At 35.4% G+C, this 24,305-nt stretch overlaps 1 protein-coding gene across 2 annotated transcripts in view; it reads right to left on the reverse strand.

The window, feature by feature from the left end:
• LOC150091993 (ras-related protein Rab-6A) overlaps window positions 1–24,305 on the reverse strand; it is a 240,322-nt gene that overhangs the window by 52,663 nt on the left and 163,354 nt on the right. The window contains exons 6-8 of one of the 2 annotated variants that reach the window (XM_090386419.1): window positions 13,585–13,678; window positions 11,356–11,419; window positions 10,288–10,894 (exon numbers count right to left, since the gene is read on the reverse strand). In XM_090386419.1, coding sequence (XP_090242545.1) covers window positions 10,827–10,894; window positions 11,356–11,419; window positions 13,585–13,678 — 226 coding nt within the window. In that variant the 3' untranslated portion in view covers window positions 10,288–10,826. Of the gene's footprint in view, window positions 1–10,287; window positions 10,895–11,355; window positions 11,420–13,584; window positions 13,679–24,305 lie in introns of those variants that run through there. The other variant, XM_090386428.1, reaches the window with a different exon arrangement.

The following is a 24,305-nucleotide window of genomic DNA, read 5'->3' on the forward strand; positions in this document are numbered from 1 at the left end:
GTCCCTCCTTAAATTTATTCAACCTATCAACTTCCACAACGACAGATGGAAGTTTGTTCCAGCAATTAACCACCCGCTGACTAAAGGCAAATTTCCGCACATCTATTCTACATCTGTCTTTTCTTAATTTGAATTTATGGCCCCTTAGGTTCGTAATCTGAGCAAGTGGAAGGATCCCATCAGAATTCAGCGTGCTCAACCCATTCAAGGCCTTATACACCTCAATCAGATCACCGTGCAGGTGCCTAGTATCCAGCCACTGCAATTTGCAGAATTTAAGCCTCTCTTGGTAAGAGGATCCCTTCATTCCCCTCATCAATCTTGTTGCCCTTCTCTGTACATGCTCAAGTAAATCTACATCCTTCCTAAAATGAGGCCTCCAGACATGTACGCAGTACTCAAAGCGTGGCCTGACCATTGCCTTATACAGAGGGACAATCACCTCCTCTGAATTCGGGAAGTACAATGTGTACGGAAAGGAGAGACAGGACAGAAAGGGAGGATGGATTTTATGCTGTTAGTTAAGAAACACAAAATCTATGGAAGTGCATCCAATTGATGTTGGTGGACAATGCAATGTTGAGTCTGTTTGGTGTGACATAAGCACTGGGAAAGGAAAAATGAGAGTAGGTGTGTGCTATAGGCCTAATGAATCTGATGAGTATAATGAGCAATTGTGCAGACAAATAGAGTAGGCCAGTAAATCAGAATGTCTTATAATGGGGAATTTAACTTTCCAGATATCGACGAGAACTTTTGGGTTGGTAACAAGTTGGATTTATTGGATGACTGTTTTGTACAGCAACATGTTCGAGAGAGTAATACTCTTGAACTGATTATCAGCAGTGATTATTCATGCATTAAGAATTTGCAGATAAAGAAACCACTTGGTGACAGTGATCACAATGTACTGATGTGGGAATTACTTAAAGATGTAACTACCATCAAGGCTAAAGGGAAGGGCTTTTGCTTTCGTAAAGGCAATTACAGGGGTCTCAGACAGTTTTTAAATTCTGTTCAGTGGGATCAACTGATGATGTTACCAATGTTGAATTCTAAATGGGAAGCCTTCAGAGACTTAATTTTGGAGGATACTAGGCTTTTAATTACAACTAAGAAATACTATTTAAGGTTTAGACCTACATGGATGTCAGATGAATTAATGAGGCTCGTGGCAGAGAAGAAAAATTTATGGGATGCATATAAAGTATCAGGTGACACAAAAGCCTATGGCAGATATAAACTAGTCTGTAATCAAGTCACAAAGGAGGTTAGGCAGGCAAAGGCAGATTACAAGAAATCTTTGGCAAATTATGCAAAGGAAAACAGCAAAGAGTTCTTTACTTATGTAAACGCTAGAAGGAAAGGGATGAATCCGTTTGGACCACTTAACATAGATGGTTTGACTATTGATGATCATGCTCAGGTAGCTGATAAATGAGTATTTTGCATCTACATTTACACATGAGGAGTTATTCAGGGAGGGGAATGCCAGGAGTTTATCAAACTAACAGGGAGCTAAGGGATTTTGAATTAACTGAGAGCAAAATGGAGGAGAAATTGTTGAAGTTAAACATAAAGAAGGCAACTGAGGTGGATGGGATCTACCCAGTTATATTAAAGGAGGCAGCAAAGGAAGTAAGCAAACCCTTAGCCATAATTATGAGAGCTTCCTTGGACTCAGAGGAGGAGGTCCCTATGGACTGGAGGTGTGCAAATGTATCACCAATTCACAAAAGGGGTTCAAAAGTTAACACAAGTAACTATAGAAATGTTAATTTAACTTGTGTTCCAAGGAAAATAATAAATGAATCACTGGTTAAAGAAGCATTGTAGGATCATCTAGACAAGACTGCAGCAATAGTTAAACACAGCATGGGTTTGTTAAATGGAGGTCTTGTCTGACGAATTTGATTGGATACTATGATGTGGTCACAAAGGAACTGAATGTCAAAAATAATTTTGATATCATATACTTGGATTTCAGGAAAGCTTTTGATACTGTTGCACATGGAAGACTGTTGTACAAATTGGAAAGATATGGCATTAATGGAAGTTGCTATGATGGATAAAGATTTGGCTGAGTGGGACACGACAGAGAGTGGTAATCAATGGACACTGTTCTCTGTGGACAAAGGTTATTAGTGGAGTTCCCCAGGGTTCGGTGTTTGCCCCATTGTTGTTTTGTATATTTATCAATGATACTGATAAGGTATATCAGGTTTAATGTCCAAGTTAGCAGATAATAGAAAGGTTGCCAAGATTGATAATGACAGTAAAGATAGTATGCTACTCCAACTGGATCTAGATAAGTTTGGCAAATGGACTAAGAAGTGGCAACTGAAGTTTTACATTGATAAATGCAAAGTACTGCATATGGGTACCAATAACCGAAGAGAAACATACCAAAAAAAAATTTCTTAGAGGCGACTATGATGGTCTGAGACAGTATTTAAATTCTATACAGTGGGACCAACTGATGATGTTATCAACAGGAAATTCAAAATGGGAAGCATTCAGAGAACTTATCTTGGAAGCTACTAGGCTTTACATACTAACAAAGAAATATTGTTCAAGGTTTAGGCCTAAATGGATGTCAGATGAACTAATGAGACATATGGCAGAGAAGAAAAATGCATGGGATACATATAAATTAATGGGTGACATGGAAGCCTATGATAGATATAAGCTGGTCTGTAACCAAGTCACAAAGGAGATTAAGCAGGCAAAGGCAGATTATGAGAAATCCTTGGCAAAGCATGCAAAGAAAAACAGAAAAGAGTTCTTTACCTATGTAAACTCTAGAAGGAAAGGGATGAATCAGATTGGTCCACTAGATATTGATGGTTCAACAGTTGAGGATCCTGCTCAGGTGGCTAACAAACTAAACGAGTATTTTGCTTCTACATTCACACATGAGGAGTTATTCAGGAAGGGGACTGCCAGAGGTGAAGTAACTTCTGAAAGTGAACTAAATGATTTTGTAATAACTGAGAGGAAAGTGGAGGAGAAATTGTTGAGGATAAACATAAAAAGGCACCCGGGGTGGATGGGATCTATCCAGTTATATTAAAGGAGGCAGCAAAGAAGCCATAATTATGAGAACTTCTTTGGACTCAGGGGAGGTACCCATAGACTGGAGATGTGCAAATGTGGCCCCAATTCACAAAGGAGGATCAAAGGCTGACAAAAGTAATTATAGACCTGTGAGTTTAACTTCTGTTCCCGGAAAATTAATGGAGGCACTAGTTAAAGAAGCACTGCAGGATCATCTAGACAAGACTTCAGTTATAGCTTGGACACAGCATGGTTTTGTAAAGGGAAAGTCTTGCCTGACCAATTTGATTGGATACCATGATGCAGTCACAAAAGAACTGGATGCAGGGAATTACTTTGATATTATATATATTTGGATCTTAGAAAGGCTTTTGATACTGTTGCACATGGAAGACTGCTATACAAATTGGAGCAGTGTGGCATTGGAGGCAAATTGCTACTATGGATAAAGGGATGGTTGATGGGGAGAAAACAGAACCCTAAGGGACTCTTAAGTGGAGTCCCTCAGGGTTCAAGTGTTGGGTCCATTGATGTTTTCAGTATTTATAAATGATATTGATGATGGTATATCAAGCTTAATATCCAAGTTTGCAGACAATACAAAAGTTGGCAGGGTTGTCAAGGACACTACTGACAGTATGATGCTGCAACAGGATCTGGAAAGGTTGAGCAGATGGGCTGAGAGATGGCAAATGAAGTTTAACATTGACAAATGTAAAATACTACATATGGGAAACAGTAACGTCAGAGCAACTTATCAACTCTGTGGTACTACACTGACAGTGGTAGAGAATGAAAAGGACCTGGGGGTAATTGTGCAGGCAGATATGAAGTTTTCTGAGCAGTGCAGACGGGCTGCAAGAGTAGCTCATGGTGTCTTGTCAATGATATACAGCAATTTTTCTAGCAGGGATAAGGAGGTGATTATTCCCTTGTATAAGGCAATGGTCAGGCCACACCTTGAGTACTGTATACAGGTCTTGAGGCCTCATTTCAAGAAGGATGTAGAGCTGCTGGAACAATTACAGAGAAGGGCAACAAGATTAGTGAATGGAACAAAGGGTTGCTCTTATGAAGATCGGCTTAAGTTTTGCAAATTACAGTGTCTGGAGACTAGGCATCAGCGAGGTGATCTGATATAGATGTATAAAGCCTTGAATGGTTTGAGAATGCTCAATGCTGATGGAATTCTTCCTCTTGCTCAGAATAATCACCTGAGAGAGCATAAATTCAAGTTGAGGAAAGACAGATGTGCGAAAATTTGCCTTTAGCCAGCGGGTAGTTGGTTTGTGGAACAGACTTCCATCCCTTGTTGTGGAAGTTGATAGCTTAAATAAATTTAAGGCTCAGCTGGACAGGTATTTCGAATGAATGAAGGGGTGAAATGGGAGAGGTTTTTTTTTTTTTTTTTTGGCTGATGCTGCATAAGCTTGCTTTGTTGCAGCCTATGCCTCTACTAATGCTAAACTCTGTGGTACTACACTCAGGAAAGTGGAAAAGACTTGGGGGTAATTGTGCAGTCCAATATGAAGTTTTATGAGCAGTGTAGATGGGCTGCCAGGGCAGGTCATGGAATCTTGTCAATGATATACAGCAGGCCCCCGTTATAACGCGGTTCGCTTTACGCTGATTCGCTATAACGCTGTTCTTATATTATAACCCGTATCTGACTATAACGCTGTCACAGATCACTATAACGCTCTTTTACAGATTACATTTTTGACATATTAACGAAATCGTTTCATTTGATGGAGTCGATAGCTTGAAAATGAATAGCAAAACAGCATTAAAACGTTTCCCACGCCGAGTTGAGAAATTTTCCCACGCTCAGTAAAATTTTCTCGCACGCTAATTTAGTTTCAGTACAGTGACTTGTCACGTAGTTCCGCGATCAACATTTTAAAAAATGATCAAGTATATTGCTTGTAATATTTGCGTTATATGCATTTATCCGAAGTCTAGTCATCACTCAGTAGAGTATTAGACATCGTGCGTAACGGAAAGTTTACTTGAACATTGTATCGTAATTAATTCAACCAACGCAGTTACATTTTCGAAGAGCTAATAATGACTGATAGGAATGAAAAAGCAACAACGTCTGGGCGCAGTACGAAGACTATAAATGTAAGAAAAAGACTGAATTTGAAAAGTAAATTAGACGTTTTGAAGCGAATCGATTCCAGTCAACGACAAACGGATGTGTGCCATAATTTAGGACTTGCAACTTTAACTGTAAGAACAATTATAAAAAAATAAAGAATTAATTTTTGCAGCGGGAAAGATAGCTGTTCCACTGCAAGCAACTAGGACTAGGCCGGCTATTATGATTGAAATGGAAAGACTTTAATTTTATTGAAGATAATATTCCAATGCAGAATTCAGTTAAGTTAAATATTAAAAAGAGTGAGAAAGAGATTAGCCAATATGATGATCTGAAGAAAACTCGCCTAAAAAAAAAAAAGAAAAAAAAAGTGGAACCATTTAAAACTGGTAAGGGCTGGTTGAATAGATTTAAAATCCAGGGAGAAGCCGCAAGTGCAGATCAAGGAGCCGAAACTTTCAAAAAAGAACTTTTGTTAAAATTATTGAAGAGGGGTATTATGTGTTATACTTCTCAACAAGTTTTTAACATAGCTGAAGCAGGACTTTTGTGGAAACGAATGCCTAAAAGAAGTTTCATATTGAAAGAAGAAAAAAACATGCCAGGTTTCAAAGCGGTGAAGGATCGGTTGACTCTATTGTTGGTTTTAACGCTGCGGGGGATTTAAAATTAATACCACTTTTAGTTTATTTGGAAAAGGGCCAAAGTTCAACTCAAAATGCACACATTTTTCATGATTAAATTCACCAATTAAATTAAATTCATTATTTTAATTGGAATTTTAAATTTACTTTTGATACGTAAGTAGTTACCACATAATTATACGTATGCAATGCAGAATATTTTATATGTGCAAATATTTGAATATTAAATATTTTGACCAACATTTGTGCATCTTTTCATTACTGTTTATTATTCATTAGGAAATATCCTATGGCACTGACCGCAGCTCATAAATACATATGTTACCTTATGGGAAAGCAGCGCTCGCTTAGCGCGGATTCACTTAGCGCTCTGTTTTTCGGGAACGAATGATCAGCGTTAAGCGGGGGTCACCTGTATAGGAATTTTGCTAGCAGGGACAGGGTGGTGATTAACCCGTTATACAAGGCAATGGTCAGGACACACCTAGAGTACTGTGTACAGTCTGCAGGCCTCATTTCAGGAAGGATGTAGAGTTGCCAGAATGAGTACAAACTTTTGTACTCATTTGCAGCGTCTGAAGAGTAGGCATCTGCGAGGTGATATGATTGAGGTGTATAAGGCCTTGAATGGGTTGAGTAAACTGAATGTTGATGGGATTCTTTCTCTTGCTCAGATTAAGAACCTGAGGGGGCACAGATTCAAACTGAAGAAAGACAGTTGTAGAATAGATGTGGGGAAATTTGCCTTTAGCCAGCAGGTAGTTGATTGGTGGAATAGACTTCCATCTTTTGTTGTGGAAGTTGATAGCATAAATAAATTTAAGGCTGAGCTGGGCAGGCATTTGGCACGAATGGAGGGGTGAAGTGGGAGGTTTTTTTTGGCTGATGCTGCATAAGCTTGCTTTCTTGAATCTTTTTCTATGCCTCTACTAAAGCTAATGAAATCAAATTTTATTTAATTTACTTTTATTATAACAAAATGAACCTTAATATTAACTTGGATTTTAGTTTATTTCTTTGACAGTTCATTGAAGAATTAAAGAAAATATTTGGAACTTATGAAGAGTTTTAAAAATCTCTGAATAAATAAGATACAAAGATTATTGAGAATTTGGCATGAAAATTGGTTACACAAAAACTGAAGGTATAAATTGTGGAGAGAAAAAAAAATTTATATTGCACACTAAATACCTAAAAATTGGAATAAGTAATTTTGTGCAATCAAGTACAATCTTTAATGAAGATGGAAGGTTATAAATGAAATAAACACTACACCTACATAGAAGGCCAAAATTATCCATTTTATAGCACTTTCCATAACTTTTTCAATCTATGGGATTGAGAGAGAGAGAGAGAGAGAGAGAGAAATGAATAAGAAATAACAGATGGAGACGTTATGATTACATTAAAATGAGAAACTTAGAATAGTAGTAAATATCCAATCAAAGATATATGAAGCAAACTTTAGATTATATGAACATCTGTAAAATGGGGGGGGGAGGGAGGGGAGGGAGAGAGAGAGAGAGAATTAGTTAAACAGATATCTGAAGAAAAAATAAATGTTTATAGGTCCAAAACTTACAAAGTGGAAAACTATGTTAAGCAAGCATTAGAAGAATAGGCTTACTCTGGCTAGGGCTAAAGATCTAACAGCATTGAAGGGAAGCATTTAAATAAATGCCACAGTAATTTTACTATTGCTGTAACATTTATTTAAATAAATAAATCTTTTTAAAAATAATTTTTAAATCTTTTTAAAATAATTTTGAGCAAAATTCATTGTAACAAGTTTTCAGTATAACAATGATTCACAAAATGTTCATTAATTTGGGATTTTACTATAAATGTTTTAGAACTGTATTTTAAAGTTATCTATTTACTTCTGACAATAGCACATTATTGCTGCTTTTAGCTTCCCCTGTGCTGTAAAGCCTCTAACAACACAATAACAAATTCTGACAAGGCAGTGCATTTCTGTTTAAATCTAATATTTTTTTTTAAATCCCCCCCCCCCAACAATTTTGTAGTATGTCTGCTATAAACTGAACCCTAGATGCCTTGTAAGAATTTAGTTGCTGGATGTTATTAGCAATAAAACCATCTTTTTATTATTATTATTCTCATTTTATTCTTTATTATCATTGTTATCACCACTATGTTTTAATAGTAAGTAGTAAATTTCTAAAGTTGGCCAATGGTTAATGTATATTACATACACATTTACTGCAATTAACATGCAAATATTCAAGCTTGTGCTAGGTGAAATTTGGTCAGTACTTTCCTATATAATCTCATGAAATATAAGGTGTGGCTATTAAATAATGAAATTGTGCACACAACCACTACGTGAAACGAAGGTGCAGGAATCGACCTTCAACTTTTCCCTAGTAGTCTGCCAAGTCACATTTCAACATGCTCATTTGCTTTGCAGTGAGACAGGTTTTCAATACCTTGTGTTTTTGCAGTTTGCCTGAAAAATGATAGACAAAAGGATCGAACAATGAATCAACCACAAATTTTTAACAAAGCTAAAGAAAACACAAAATAAAAGTTATTAGTTATGTCAAGTTTATGGGGAAGATACTATGTCAAGAGCTTGCATGTTTGAATGGCATAAATGATTTTTAGAAAGAAGAGAGAATGTGGAAGACAATGAACAACCAGGCTGTCTGGTATTTATGAAAACTGATGAAAATATGAACTGGGAAAGAACATTGATTAGAAATAATTGTTGTTTAAGCATTACAATGGTTGCAACAGAAATCAATTGGGCAAAGAAACAATTAGACGAATTTTAACTAAAAATTTTTGAATGAAGATGAAAGAATGAGAAGACTCCAAGTTTGTGAAGATGTTTTGAAAAAAAAATTGAAATCTAGATTTTGAGTACTGTAATTGCTTGTGATGAAAGTCTGCTGTTCCAATATGACCCAGAAACTAAGACAGTCAATGCAATGGAAGACAAAACCCCTAGAGCAAAAAAAGCAAATGTCAAAAATGAAAACCATGCTTCTTGTTTTCTTCGATATAAAAGGAATTTTTATGCCTGGATACATTTCACCAAATCAGACTGTCAATCAAACATAATACACTGAAGTTCTGATAAGGCTGCGTGAAAAATTTCAAAGAAAGAGACCTGAATAGTGGAAGGATGGTAGGATATTTCAAAACTCAATGCACTGCTCTGTTTGAAAGTTTCTGGACAAAAACAAATCCATGTCTGAACGTGTACCCTATTCACGAAACCTAGTCCCTTGTGACTTGACTTTTTTTCTCTTCCCTAAACTGAAAAGTGTACTCAGGGAGAACCTATCTTCAGTCCACTGAAGACATTCAGAAAAAAAAAAAAAAATACTGAAGTTTTAAAAGGGCTTTACAGAAGATGATTCCCAGAAATGTTTCTATGCAAGCCCAAGGCAATAGCAGATCATGATAACTAGACACCTTGTGAGAGGTGAGGGGGGATAGATGAGTAAAGTGAATGAAGGAGATATATTTTCACTGATAGGAGACACAAGAACAAGGAGGCATGAGCTAATATAAAATCTTACTGAGTAACAGACATCTGGATCAAAAAAGTCTATCTTTAGGCAGTGTTGTGTAGATCACTGAATAAGCTATCCTCAAAGGTGGTTGTGGCACATGGCCAGTTCAGCAGAGGCAGAATTGGATGGTCACTTTTTTTGCAACGGCAAATATGTGTGGGCTTTTTTTTTTTGGCAAAAGCAGAAAAAGTCTGCTTCCTTGCAACACTTGACCAATGTAATACTATTAATACTAATGAAGTGATTATATGACATATTTATATAAATTCAATTTACTAGGTGGCTGAAGATCTATAACAAAAGTTGGTGTATAATACAATCTCTATCAGCTGGCACTAAACAATTTTGATATAGCTTGAAATTCACTGTGAAATTTCATCCTCAGTTTATATGGGTAGTTTCAAATTATCTTCAACTGCCCAGTAACGCAACTTCAATACACTAGTGGCATAGTGTCTCTTTAATTCATATATTAACGTAAATGCTACATATGTCCTTCTCTAACAATACTAAAAAGATTTACCTTTCTAATGCAAAACTCTTATGAATGGTTCAATTAACAATATCCAATGGTTCAGAACCAAAGTTCCTTAACATTTTTAATATGAGTTTCCCAATAACTTTTAACTTTTTACATTATAGTTATGATATTAGGTGTGTTTTGAGATCTGCATAGCTTAATTTGTGCTGGAAACATTAGGAACCCATCAAATTTATAATTTTTCAAGCAATTATTCAAAAATGGAAATCTTTTAAGGAAAAATATTGCACTCATTGGTCTGAATGCAAATATTTTATTATCCTCATTAAATTTTATATTAACTTTTAAACATTTAAATTTGTGCTTTAGAAACCTAGTCAAGTAACTTGAACAGTTTAAATTTTGTATATTGTTTTAGTCACTAAGTGGAATACTTTTTTTTATTAAACAAACAAAAAATAAAAAGCAATAGGTTTATTTTGGTCAATTATTTTCAAATACACAATTAACTGATGCATATAACTGCAAATTTAAAAAATTTGTCAATGCTTAAGAACCACTCAACTAACAATATACAAATCACACGCATTCAAATTTTAACTAAACATCACACTGAAAGTAGCAACAACATAAAATATTAAGTTATATTTTACAGTATCTCTCACTTCCTTCCTCTTATACACACTTCTCATTTTCTACAAATTTATCACTCTACACAAAACAAAAACATGCACTTTACAAACGTTTGTGATCTCAGAGACATGCACAAAATGTGCTAGAGGATGAACACAACCACCGCACGGTACAGATTCTTTAATTATAATGAACATAGAAATACACAACTGCTTATCAAATGTAGACATGGAGGGTGAAATAATACACAGCAGTAAGCCAGCAGCCTTCTGTACAAGAGATTGCATTAAGTATACAGTGTAAAGTAATGAGCCCACCACATAAGCACTAAGTCTGTTGCTATGCGCCCACCTGGCAGCCGAAACCTAACACATGCAGCCTCCGTCTTGCTTTGGAGGCTCACTGGGGGCATCTTTCAAGTCGACGTCAACAACTGGAACACAGGGTCAAGGAAACAACAGACCTGCACATATACACACCACGCACACACAATGACATGCATTTATTTGAAGAAAAAAATACCATTTTTCTACTAAAGTTAAACATAAAAGAAAGGCTATAGAATTCCATGGGTGAATGGGAATAAAGAATTGTAAAAGCAGTTCCCACCAAGAGCAAAAAGTGAAAGATAGTAAGTAGAGCAGTGAGAAATTAGCAGCTCTTTTGACTACCAGCTTAAAAAAAAAAGTTTATATATATTCAGTTAGTTTATAGGCCTAGAGTGTAAAAGAGAAATATTAGTTAAGCAAACCAAAAACCCACCACCAATACCAAGGGAGAAACTTCAAAACCTACCCGCCACCAGTTTCTCACCATTAGTAATACTACTACTACTACTACTACATTCATTTAACGTAGATAATTTTATAAAAATGCTTAATGCATAAAGGATACTGTCTTCCTTTGTTCTCTCTGTGTTTTCCATTCCTGGCAGTGCTGCTGCTACACGTCGAAACAGCTTGTCAAAAGGAAAATCAGAAATTATTAAAGAATACTGAAGTTTATTTTGGAGCATTTCCTCAAGATGGTTCTATAACTTCACTTAATCAGTTTTACCATCAAATAATAAGATATGTCACATAAATCAATGTTTTTCTAAACAGAATAATTTATTAAATGCCCAGTATCTCATGTGCAACCTTGAATATTTTGACTACTACTAGTTGGCTTAAATTTATGTGCTAAGAGCTTCTTAGGATTGTGTATCAACTCTATCTTTCTTTTACAAGCAGAGACTGAAAAGTAATACCTCTTAGTTCATATTTTTTTTATTTGTTGACGCATCGGCTTCTGTGGCCATATTACATCTCCCAAGGTTTTTGCATTTTCTACTCTGATCCAAGCCTGAGGCGGGATTCGAACCCGTGACCTTTGGGTTGCCAAGCAGGCACTTTACCCACACAGCTAACCTGGTCGGCCTTAGTTCATAATTTCAGCACAATCTTGTTAAGTTCTGACAAGGTACCCTATATAGCTAATAGTATATGCACAGTAGCATTCTGCAGATTGTTCATTTACAAGTCTCTGTTTTAAGGCACCTTTAAACATTCATTTCAAGCAACATGCAGTTTCTGAGTGTTATATCTACACGAAATCCAAGGCAATAAAATGGTTGGCCTCTTAGCAACAAGACTTTTAAATGGTATCCAAAAACTGAAGTGGTGGGTAAAATGTATTGTTAAGTGGGACATACGTAGAAAAATAATACATCAAATTAAATACAACTTTTTATATATATATATATATATATCCAATATTTTAAATTAAATAAAATAAAACATAAGCCAGTAGTATGGCAAAAACTGTAGAGCGAAAATTAACATAAAAATAACCCAAATAAACAAACGAATGAAAAAAAAGAATAGATATAAATAGTAGCCCAGAAACCCTTGTATAATTTCGAACTTTAAATCCAATTAACAAAATCTATACAAAATTTAGAATAATGCCAATTACATATTAATTTAGCAGTACCCCCAAGAGGTACCAGTTCCAAAAGACGTGAAATATCACCAAAAGAGGGTTAAAGGAACTACCAAACGATAATAAATCGTGGTCCTCTGTCGATATAGGGCATGATGGTCAGTCTATTCTATTCTATTTTATTTTAATTTATTTTGATTTTGTTATCGTTACACACACACACACACACACACACACACACACACACACACACACACACACACACACGGACATTTTTCTTTTTCATTTATTTATATTTCTTCAAAAGTTATGCAATAAGAGGATTACTTTTCAGTTTGCTTTATTATGTCATTTTTTATGGAGGTGGGGGTACAGAGTGAGATCGTGCAAGTATCATGAATGCTAACAACAAACAAAAGCAAATTTGTTTGTAACAAACAATGGTACATATGGAATAATTTCAAAACAACTCCATATATTTTCAAAAGTCCCTATATAAAAAAAGATATATTAGGGAACCATAAAACTTGATGCATATCCTAAGATTATGTACCAAGTTTTATTGTTATTAAATATCTTCTTTAGCAATCAAAATACAAATCATCATCATCTGTCATTGTTCTGCTATTCCACAGGTCGACATATACAAATAAAAAAACAAATATTTTTAAAAAATACTTGTACAACCAGAGAAGTACTAGAGCTCAATTCTCAAACATGAAATCCAAAACTTTTTTTTTAAATCATATATAGTGAATATTACTAATATAAATTATTAGTCCTGTGGATTACTATATTGTTTATTTTAATACAAGCTAATCAAAAACTGTGTACCTACAATATTTGAGTTTGAATAAATACATAAGTACTAAAGTATTATAGGTTATAATACTTTTCATGTTTAGGGTAAAATTAAAAAAATTAATTGTAGTAAAGACAACTCATTTTTTAAGATATTAAAACATGTAACATATCTTAAGAAAGAACAGCTACTGTGTCACCATCATTACATTTAAAAATTTGGCAACAAAAGGGATAATGAGCATCATCATTTATTTATACTAATAATATTGAACAAATTATGCTGAGAGAAATAATTTTTCAAAAAAAAATTTAATTATTACATTAATTGTGAATTTAGTCATGTTCTTTACTTAAAAAAAAAAAAAAAATGGATGGATAACATGAAATTTAACATACCTGCTTTACATTGTATCCAGATTTTGCACTAGTTTCAATGAACATGACATTCAGCTCATTAGCTTTTCGTTCTCCTTCCTCTATAGTAACCTGTCTATAAAAATGAAATGTGCTAGTGTTATTTTTTTAAATCATTATTAGACAGATCATCTAAATCACTGTTAATCAGAGGTGCATTTATATCCTTGGCTACCTTTAGGTACATGGACAAATACCCCCCCCCACCACCACTAAAATCCTTATGTTCTAATAAGATATAGTAAAAACTTAATCGAGTTAATGGACTACATGGGAAGGTCTGTCTGTTCATACAGACTGTCCATTAAACTTGAGAGAAAAGCACATGATTGCAAAATTACCAGAACGCTATAATAAACTGATTATGATATTGATTATAATAATCAACATCATTCATATAATAAATTTATAAATGATATTGATGATGGTATATCAAGCTTAATGTACAAGTTTGCAGATGAAACAAAGATTGGCAGAGTTGTTAAGGACACTACTGACAGTATGATGCTGCAACAGGATCTGGAAAGGTTGAGCAGATGGGCTGAGAGATGGCAAATGAAGTTTAACATTGACAAATGTTAAGTATTACATATGGGAAACAGTAACCCCAGAGCAACGTATCAAATCTGTGGTACTACGCTGATAGTGGTAGAGAATGAAAAGGACCTGGGGTTGTGCAGGCTGTTATGAAGTTCTCTGAGCAGTGCAGACGGGCTGCAAGAGTAGCTCATGGTGTTCATGGTGTCTTGTCAATGATATACAGCAATTTTTTTTATCAGGGATAAGGAGGTGATTATTCCTGTGTATAAGGCAATGGTCAGGCCACACCTTGAGTACTGTATACAGGTCTGGAGGCCTCATTTCAAGAAGGATGTAGAGCTGCTGGAACAAGTACAGAGAAGGGCAACAAGATTAGTGAATGGAACAAAGGGTTGCTCTTACGAAGAAAGGCTTAAGTTTTGCAAATTACAGTGTCTGGAGACTAGGCACCAGCGAGGTGATCTGATAGAGGTGTATAAAGCCTTGAATGGTTTGAGCATGCTCAATGCTGATGGGATTCTTCCTCTTGCTCAGAATAATCACCTGAGAGGGCATAAATTCAAATTGAGGAAAGATAGATGCAGGATATGTGTGGAAATTTGCCTTTAGTCAGCGGGTAGTTGGTTGGTGGAACAGACTTCCATCCCTTGTTGTGGAAGTTGATAGCCTAAATAAATTTAAGGTTCAGCTGGACAGGTATTTCGAACAAAGGAGGGGTTAAAGGGGAGTGGGTTTTTTTTTTTTTTTGGCTGATGCTGCATAAGCTTGCTTTCTTGCATAATATCATACATAGCAACTTTGATTAAAGCTTATTCAGGCTTTCGAGTATCCTTTAAAGTTCAGATAGGATCAACGTAAAACATATGTTTAGAAGGCTGATGCATGGCTATAAACTCTCCAGATTTGAGATGGAGAACCCATCTTTACTCAATTTGATACTTCAATCTCAATGTTGTAATGTAGTTAATAACAAAGTTTCCTACATCTTTTGGCAAAAGCTCAGTTTCTCTTTTTTCCCCCCATTTTTGCAAAAGCTGCTTCTCTCTGTCCGTTCCTTTTTGCAAAAAAAAAAATATAAAATACTAAAACTATGTTAAAAATGGAATTTAAAAAAAAAATTTAGTTCTTGCTTATTTTCATTAAATAATTGACTGTCAGGTATTCTACGTACACTACAAAAGAGAAATATGAGATAAGTGATGTTCTCAGTAATATGCAATCGTTTTATAGTACTTGTGTAGAGTTATAGTTGTGCAGAGCAAAGCTAATTAGTAACGTCTTTCAGCAAGATGCCAAAGAAATATAGCATAAAAATCATAAAAAAAGTAACATTTGCTTGCAATGTATTTTTCAATTACAAGTGGCAGAAAACTATGTATTGAGACAATGCAAACAGATAAGCATAACACAGCACAGAAAGAAACTGAAATATAGATGTAGCATTTCATAGTGACAATGATGTATATATGTACCAAATGTTTATTTTCATCTTTTGTAATAAAACAATCATCCGCTGAGCTGTGCTGATGATGCAAGCACATTGTTCAGTAAGTAATGTTTCCCAATAGCAAAAAAAAAAAAAAACAAACATGATGTTCATCAATAAGATGGACATCATGGCTAGATCCAATCTTCCTTAGATTTTGAGTGTACATCTCTAAAACAGTGTCCAGAGGTGGCTGCTAGATAGTTTACCAGAGTGAACCTACTGGTAAATCTCTAGAAGACTTCCGGATCAGCTAGTGTATATAGCCTTGCTCCTCTACTCTGCCAGACAGTGACGGGAGGGGGGGGGGGGGTCAAGTACGTGGGAGCACTATTGAGGACACGTTATGTCAAAGAGCGGGATATATTCTTCTATGTGTACACCTTATCAAAAAATTTCATTAGTGTGTCCTCTCCACCTTTTCTTACTACTGCATGCAACATGAATTGTCAAACTAATAGAAAAAACTTATCTGCAGAAAGATATAAACCTCTCAAACACTTCCTCATTCATTTCACAAATATACATCGCCTCAGTTCCAATCTCAATGATATCCATTTCCACTTACAGTTTGCCAAACCCTCACATACTTTTTTCTGACAGAATCCCAGTTATTGGTTGTTTCAAAAAACCGCACATCTCATTTATCCACATTATTCGCTGTGTGATTTCTTTCACTTCTTGTGCTTATGTCTATTGTGATATTCCCTGTCAGAGATTTAGTAATTCAGAATCTCCTCTTTTCGATCTTCTTTTGCTTAAAATCTCTCTACCACCACATTCTGTAAAATTCATCTGTTGCCTCTATCGTTCTCCCAACTCCACTAATCACTTGGAACTTTTTCACTTCCTGTCTTTGAAACTTGACTTGCTCCAGCCCAACTTTCCTAATAGTGAGGTAATTTTCCTTGGTGATTTTAATGTTCACAACTCCAGCTGGCTTCTATTATCTAAGGACATGGACCCAGCTGGATAAATGTTGAGGTTTTTGCAATTACTAATGACCTTGCATAGACTGTTCTTTTACCTACCAGAATGCCAGACAATCCTAACCATGCATCCAACACACTTGATCTTTTTCTCACAAACAACCATTCTAAGTAATTGGTCTTCTAGGCACTTCAGATAACTTGGCGGTGGTCCCTTCTCCAAAGGAGCCTTTCTCTTGTGGCCTCGTGTTGTTTAAAAGAATGCAAAATGAGATGATCTGTGAGATCTCTTTTCTTCTTTTCCTTGGTCAGATTACTATTTCAAATCTTCTGAGGTAAACATTTGCTCAGATTGTGTCAGTGAAATTATTCTTATAGGGATGAAATACTTTATTCCAAGCTCAATCTTAACTTCTCATCCTTCATCTAAACATTGATTTTCCAATAAATGTGCTAAGGCTGTTCAAGAGAAGAACGTTGCATATTGTAATTGGCTTATTTCCATATCTCCAGGTTCATTTTCTGCCTACACCAAAGCTTGCAACAATTGTAAGGCAGTTATTTAGCAGTCCAAACTATATTTCAAAATGGTAGTTGAGCATTCTGGTCTCTTGCCAAAGCTATTGACTGCAACTTCTGCCCATCTCTATTCCCACCTCTGTCAAAAACAGATGGTTCTATTGCCACTTCAGCCAAAGATAAAGCTGACCTGCTAGCATCCTCCTTTTCTTCCAACTCATGTAGTGCTGATCTTGGCAAACAACTTCCTACCATTCCCAGTCCATTGCATTCAATGCCTCCTGTGGTCTTCCATCAAAAGGATGTCAGGATTTTGAACAATCTTAATGCTAAGAAAGCTCCAGGTCCTGATAGTATTTCTCTACTTGTTCTCAAAAACTGTGCTCCTGAACTTACTCCTGTTCTGTGTTGCCTTTTTTCACTTTCTTATTCCAAAGGTGTTTTCTCTTCTGCATAGAAATTTGCTCATTTCTGGCCAGTTCCTAAAAAGGATAATAAATGCCTCCCATCCAAATATTGTTCCATTGAACTTACTTCTCTTTCTAATGTAATCGAGAAATTAATTAACCGTCAACTATTAAACTATCTAGAAACCTTCCATCTGATCAACAATTACCAGTACAGATTCCATCAGTGTCGATCCACTGGTGAAATTCTGGCTTATGTTACCCATTTATGGACAAATTCAATGGAAACATTTGGTAAAACTCAAGCAGTTGCTCTTGGCATTTCAAATGCTTTTGATAATGTTTGGCATTCTAAATTTGGTCTTCTAAATAAGCTGCCATCTTATGGTTTGCCAACTGTTTTTTTGTAATTGGGCATCCCGTTTTCTCTGACTGCTCACTGCAGGTGATGACTGATGGCTCTCTGTCTTCTAACTTCTCCACTAATGCCAGTGTTCACCAAGATTCAGTTCTTTCTCCCACTTTTCCTCTTGTATATTAATGATTTTCTTGGCATTTCAAATGCTTTATGGTTTGCCAACTGTTTTTTGTAATTGGGCATCCCGTTTTCTCTGACTGCTCACTGCAGGTGATGACTGATGGCTCTCTGTCTTCTAACTTCTCCACTAATGCCAGTGTTCACCAAGATTCAGTTCTTTCTCCCACTTTTCCTCTTGTATATTAATGATTTTCTTCCATTTACCAGAAATCCTATCCATAGTTTTGCTGATGATAGTACACTGTATTCCACATACTGCTTATGCCAAGAGAGATTAGAAGTCAGGGTAATCCCTAATAGACATATATGGCACAGTGATTTCTAGGCAAGATCATATATACCTATTAGGTAAAATTCTGACTTCTAATCTCTATATTTGTAATGCATAAGTGCATTACAAATATTGCTTCCTTTGCATCTAAAAAACTGGATTTTTTGACTCTCGGCATTACTTTTCTTCCAAACAGCGGTTTGTTCTGTACAAATTGGAAATCTGCCCTACCATGGAATATTGTTCCCACATCTGTGGTGATGCCACCAAAAGCTTTCTCAGGCTTCAAGATTCCTTTCAAAAGAGGGCAGTTAGGTTAATTAATGACTCATCTCTAAAAGAGTCTCTACATTCTCTGTCTCATAGACATTCTATTTCTGCTGCATGACTTTTCCATAGATACTTCCATGGGCACTATTCTTCTGAATTGGCTTCTATAATTCCCTCTCTCTCTCTCTCTCTCTCTCTCTCTCTCTCTCTCTCTCTCTCTCTCTCTCTCTCTCTCTCTCTCTCTCTCTTCCAAAGCAGTCCAAACACATGCTGCAACCAATTAATTTCTTCTTCTTCCTGATTTATTCTTTCAACTTCCTTGATATGCATTTCCTGAAAATTACAATCTACAGAAATTCCAGTCTAATGTCAAGAAGTACCTTCCATCATCTTCTGAACTTTCAGTGCATGGACAGTACTAAGTATTACAGGTTCTAATATCTCTCTCGAGTTTGGAGTTTTTATATATATATATATATATATATATATATCTTTCTATACATTAAAATAATTTTCCTCCTAGTGATATTTATTCAGCCAATGGGAGAAGACAGATGCGGATTACATGGCAATATGTAATAAATACTAAAATACGTAACAGAAGCTTGTTTTACTATGGTAAAACAAACTTCTGTTTAAGCATGATCATGCACTGTTTATCAAGCATTAGCATTATCAAGCAATGCAAGAAAGCAAGCTTATGCAGCATCAGCCAAAAAAAAAAAAAAAAAAAAAAATGCTCCCATTTCATCCCTCCATTCATTACAAATGCCGGTCCATGACCACACAGTACCATGCTTGATTTCCATAGGTAATGAATTTATGTATTCATAGCAGAAGAAGAGACACACACAGTGTCGAAAGCTTCTGTAAGTATTTTATTTTACTTTATCAAAAGAAGCCACTGCAGGGAGCAAAGCCCCCTAATATATATATAAAAAAAACGTATTTCCAAGCTATATTGCACTGTAGTAACCTTTTGTAAAATAAAAAATAAATAATAAAAGAAAGTCAAATCAAAAGCCGCTTGTTCACAGTGCCAGCACTGGAAGACTCTACAGGGTATAACACTGAACATCTTTTTCTAAATAACCAGAAACAACACATGGAATTCCTTAAAAAAAAAAAAAACCTGCCTGACACTCAGTGTTGATAATGCACCTGTTGTAATAGGCCTAAAAACTGGAGTAGCATAGATATTAAACAGGGAGTTAGAGCATATGATGGTAATAAGTTGTCTCCTATAAGACTAAAATGCATTAAGGGCTTATGCCTCAGGCTGCAAGAGAATTAGACTACATACAAGTTAGTGCAAATGCATCATATTCGTACACAGCTAAACTCCAAATTAGCAAATTTTTGCAAAAGCAGCATTGTTTAAGTTGTATCTCATATTGTGAATACCTTCACGAGTTGCCATGATATTGCAATACTTCGAATAAGTAACGCTTCACCAAAAGGAGAAGACTTATTACATATTCTCAGCGGATACCACCACCACCACCCAGACGGCATCATTTCAGGGCTATTTGGCATTTCTTCAGTGGGTGGGTGGGTGAGTAGGTACCCTAATGATGTAATGATGGCAAAACTTGTGTACCCTAGTGATGTATAATTTATCTTATACACCTTCAGGCATCTCTCATATTGTGGAGATTATACTTCATAACCGTTTTGCCATCATTACATTACTAGGGTACCTATGCACCCACAGTAGAAGGGCCAAATGGTGCTGTTTGGATGGCAGTATCTGCTGAGAATAAGTAACAACAGTCTTCTCCTTTAGGTGAAGCGTTACTTATTCGAAGTAGTGCAATATCATGGCAACTCATGTGAAGGTATTCACAATATGAGATACAACTTAAACGGTGCCACCTTTGCAAAAATTTTCTAATTCAGAGTTTAGCTGTGTACTAATATGATGCATTTGCACTAAATTGTAGGTTGTCTCCTATTAAATTTGTACGCTGAAAAGTGGGCAGCTGCATAAGATCCTGTGAAAGTGGATGAATATTGGTGAACATTAGCATAGGCACACGATGCAAGAAAGAAATCTTATATAGCATCGGTCAAAAAAAAAAAAAAAAAATCCATTCCCATTTCACTGATCCATTTATTCCAAATGTTTGTCTAGTTCTGCCTTGAATTTGCACTAAAATTTAAGCTATCAACTTCCATAACAACAGATGGAAGTTTGCTCCAGTAATCAATTACCCGCTGACTAAAGGAAAACTTCTACATATCTATTCTACAACTGTCTTTCCTCAGTTTGAATCTATGCCCCCTCAGGTTTGTAATCTGAGCAAGAGGAAGAATCTCATCAGCAATGAGCCTACTCAATCCATTCAAGGCTTTATACACCTCAATCAGATCGCCTCGCAGGTGCCTAAGTCTCCAGAAGCTGCAATTTGCAGAATTTAAGCCTTTCTTCATAAGAGCACCCAGTTGTTCCCCTCACCAGTCTTGTTGCCCTTCTCTGTACTCTTCCTAGCAACTCTAGATCCTTCCTAAAATGAGGCTTCCAGACCTGTATGCAGTACTCAAGGTGTGGCCTGACCATTGCCTTATACAATGGGTAATCACCTCCTTATTCCTGCTCGCAAAATTCCTGTATATCATTGACAAGACCCCCATGACCTACTCTGGCAGCCTGTCTGCACTGCTCAGAAAACTTCATATCTGCCTGCACAATTACCCACAGGTCTCTTTCATTCTTCACTACCTTGAGCGTAACACCACATAGTTGGTACATTTCTCTGGGGTTACTGCTATCCATATGCAGTACTTTGCATTTGTCAATGTTAAACGTCAGTTACCACTTCTCAGCCCATCTACCCAATTATTCCGATCCTGTTGCAGCAGCATACTATCATTACTGTTATTAACAAACCCTGCCAACCTTTGTATCATCTGCAAACTTTGACATTAAGCTTGATATACCTTATCAATATCACTGATAAATATTCAAAACAATAATGGGCCCAACACTGAACCCTTAGGGACACCACTGATAACATTAGTCCATGTAGAGCAGTACCCATTGATCATCACTCTTTGTCTTCTCCCATTCAACCATCCTTTTATCCATTGTAGCAACTTGCTCTTAATGACTAGTGAGTGACACTGACTTTTGTCCAAATCAGATCCAAAGTTCAGAAAGAAGACAAATTAATAAACTCAAGAAAAAAAGAAACTTCTGAATTGTAAACTTCTGGCAAAAGCAGGTCAAGCAAGTTGATTATTCTAGGTTATCTTCAATACTCCAGAAAGTCTGTTCATGTTCCTCTCTTCTGGACTGATTAAAGCAATTTGCTTGTTTGTTTTAAATGTTATGCCAATGTTTGAAAATCTAAACATAGCTGTGAAATCAAACATACCTAACATAGTGATGAACACAATCAAGAGCCATAATCAATTATATGCAAATTAGGATTACGAATAAAAAAAAAAAAAAAACAGTGGAGGGATTCGATGTTATCAAAACTAAAAATAAAATGCTCTACTCATTTGGCCAATATTATTATACATATATATAAAGTAGGTGAATAAATAAAGGTAAGAGAATAGATATACATAAGTAAGAAAAGTTGAGTGAAGGAAAGAGATTATAGAAGTATGCAGAAAGAGAGAGAGAAAAAAAAAACTGCAAGAAGAATAAAAAAATTAGAAAAAAAAATTATACATATAAAGAAATAAGTCAATAATAAATAAGATATACACATGATTATAAAAGATTATATTGTTATATATCACAAGATCCTGGTGTCGTTTTCAAGTGTCAACCACCAGAATTGCCCAACAAGACAACAATATAGTGTCCTCTGTTTCTAACAAAGTATATGCCATGGCAAAATAGGATTATATCAGAAAATTATAAAAATGTAAAGTAAAAATTATTTAGGTTATAAGGGAGGATACGAAGATATCAGTAACCTTGGTCCATAAGCAATTTCCATTTTCCTTCTTTCCCATTAATCTTTACAATATATTATAACAGCATTATAACTTTTTTTTTTTTTTTTTACTTCTTATTTTTGCTATTAAAACTCAGTCTTTACATTTTTATAATTATTATAATTTTCATTCAAGGAGGAACTGGACAAACTTTTAGAGGGAATGGATGTATGAAATTTTTTTTTTTTTTGGCTGATACTACATAAACTCATATGCTTGGTTTCTTGCATCACATGCCTCCATTACTATTACACTACTTTTTTACTATTTTCTGATATAATTCTATTTTGCCATGGCATATACAGGCATACCTCGAATAACGAATAGGATGCGTTCCACGAAATTACTTCGTTAAGCGAAACTTCGTTTTCAGAGGTAAAAATACTATGGCCAGAATAGGGATACGTTCCTACGTAAAGAAAATGAAAAGCTTTTTTTTCGAACAAAGAAAAGTTTTATTAAATAAACAGTCAACTTACATACAAAGTGAAATCATATTTTAAAATATGAGTCTAAAGTTGATTGTTTATGTTCTTTTTCTCTTTCATTTAACAATTGCCTATACAGAGTTATTGCATTTAACACTGATCGCTTAACAATAACACTTCTTCCTAAATCAGGATCATTTTCACTAAAAAAATTTAAAACGTTTTCAATGTCATTTACGCACCTTTTTAAATCTTTGGTTGTTAACACTTTTTCGGCAGGAATTTCTTTAACTTCGTCTTCATTAACTTTGTCTTCGTTGCTAACAAGGTTTTCTAAATCTTCCACTGAAAAACCATCATCTTCTGCATTCAATAAATTTCTAACATCCTCTTCATCGACATTTTCGAAACCTATTGATTGAGCCATCTGGATAACTTAATTTCTAATTTCTTGAATGTTATTTTCTTCTTCTATTACAACTTCTGGCCATATTTTGCGCCAAACTCCATTTAAGCATTTCTTAGTGACTTCTTTCCAAGAACTATCAATGTTTTCAATTGCGTTTTTAATGGTGCAGTTTTTCCAAAAAGTTTTAACTGTCATTTCCTCTTTATCCTCTAGTTCAGTTAAACTGCTTAATGTTCGACGCAGATAATAAGCTTTAAATGATGCTGTTACTCCCTGATCCAATGGTTGAATCAGGGAAGTTGTGTTTGCTGGAAGAAACACAACTTTGACAGGAATGCATGTGTCCAATGTGTTAAGATCAGTAGGATGTCCCGGAGCATTGTCTAACAACAAAAGAGCTTTTTCTTCAAAGTTTTTTTTTTTGACAATACCGCTTTACTTCAGGACAAAAGTGGTTAACAAACCAATCAGTAAATAACTCCTTGGTAACCCACGCTTTTCTATTTGCTTTCCATATTACAGGTAAATTCATTTTTATGTTACCTTTTAACGCCCTCGGATTTTCTGAATGGTAAACTAATAACAATTTTAATTTATAATTGCCAGAGGCATTTGATCCAAAGAGTAACGTTAAACGGTCTTTGGCTGCTTTGAACCCAGCAGCTGATTTTTCTTCAATAGAAATGAAGCTTTTTGTTGGTAGCCGTTTCCAGAACAAACCGCTTTCGTCAACATTGAACACCAAATTTGGAAAATTTTCACGTTCAATTATTTCCTTAGTTTTTCTGGAAACTTATTTGCAGCTTCTCCTGTTAATTTTACACTATGAATCCTGGCCCGTTTTTTAAATTTCTCGAACCAACCACGAGAAGCCCCAAAGGTTTCCGTAATTTCTTCAGTTTGTTTAGATTTCAGGTGATTAAACTGGAATATTTTTTTAATGTTAAATGGG

Source organism: Mastigoproctus giganteus, chromosome 1 (genome assembly GCF_048544385.1).
Source record: "Mastigoproctus giganteus isolate SK-2022 chromosome 1, ASM4854438v1, whole genome shotgun sequence".
NCBI classification, from domain to species: Eukaryota; Metazoa; Arthropoda; class Arachnida; order Uropygi; family Thelyphonidae; genus Mastigoproctus; species Mastigoproctus giganteus.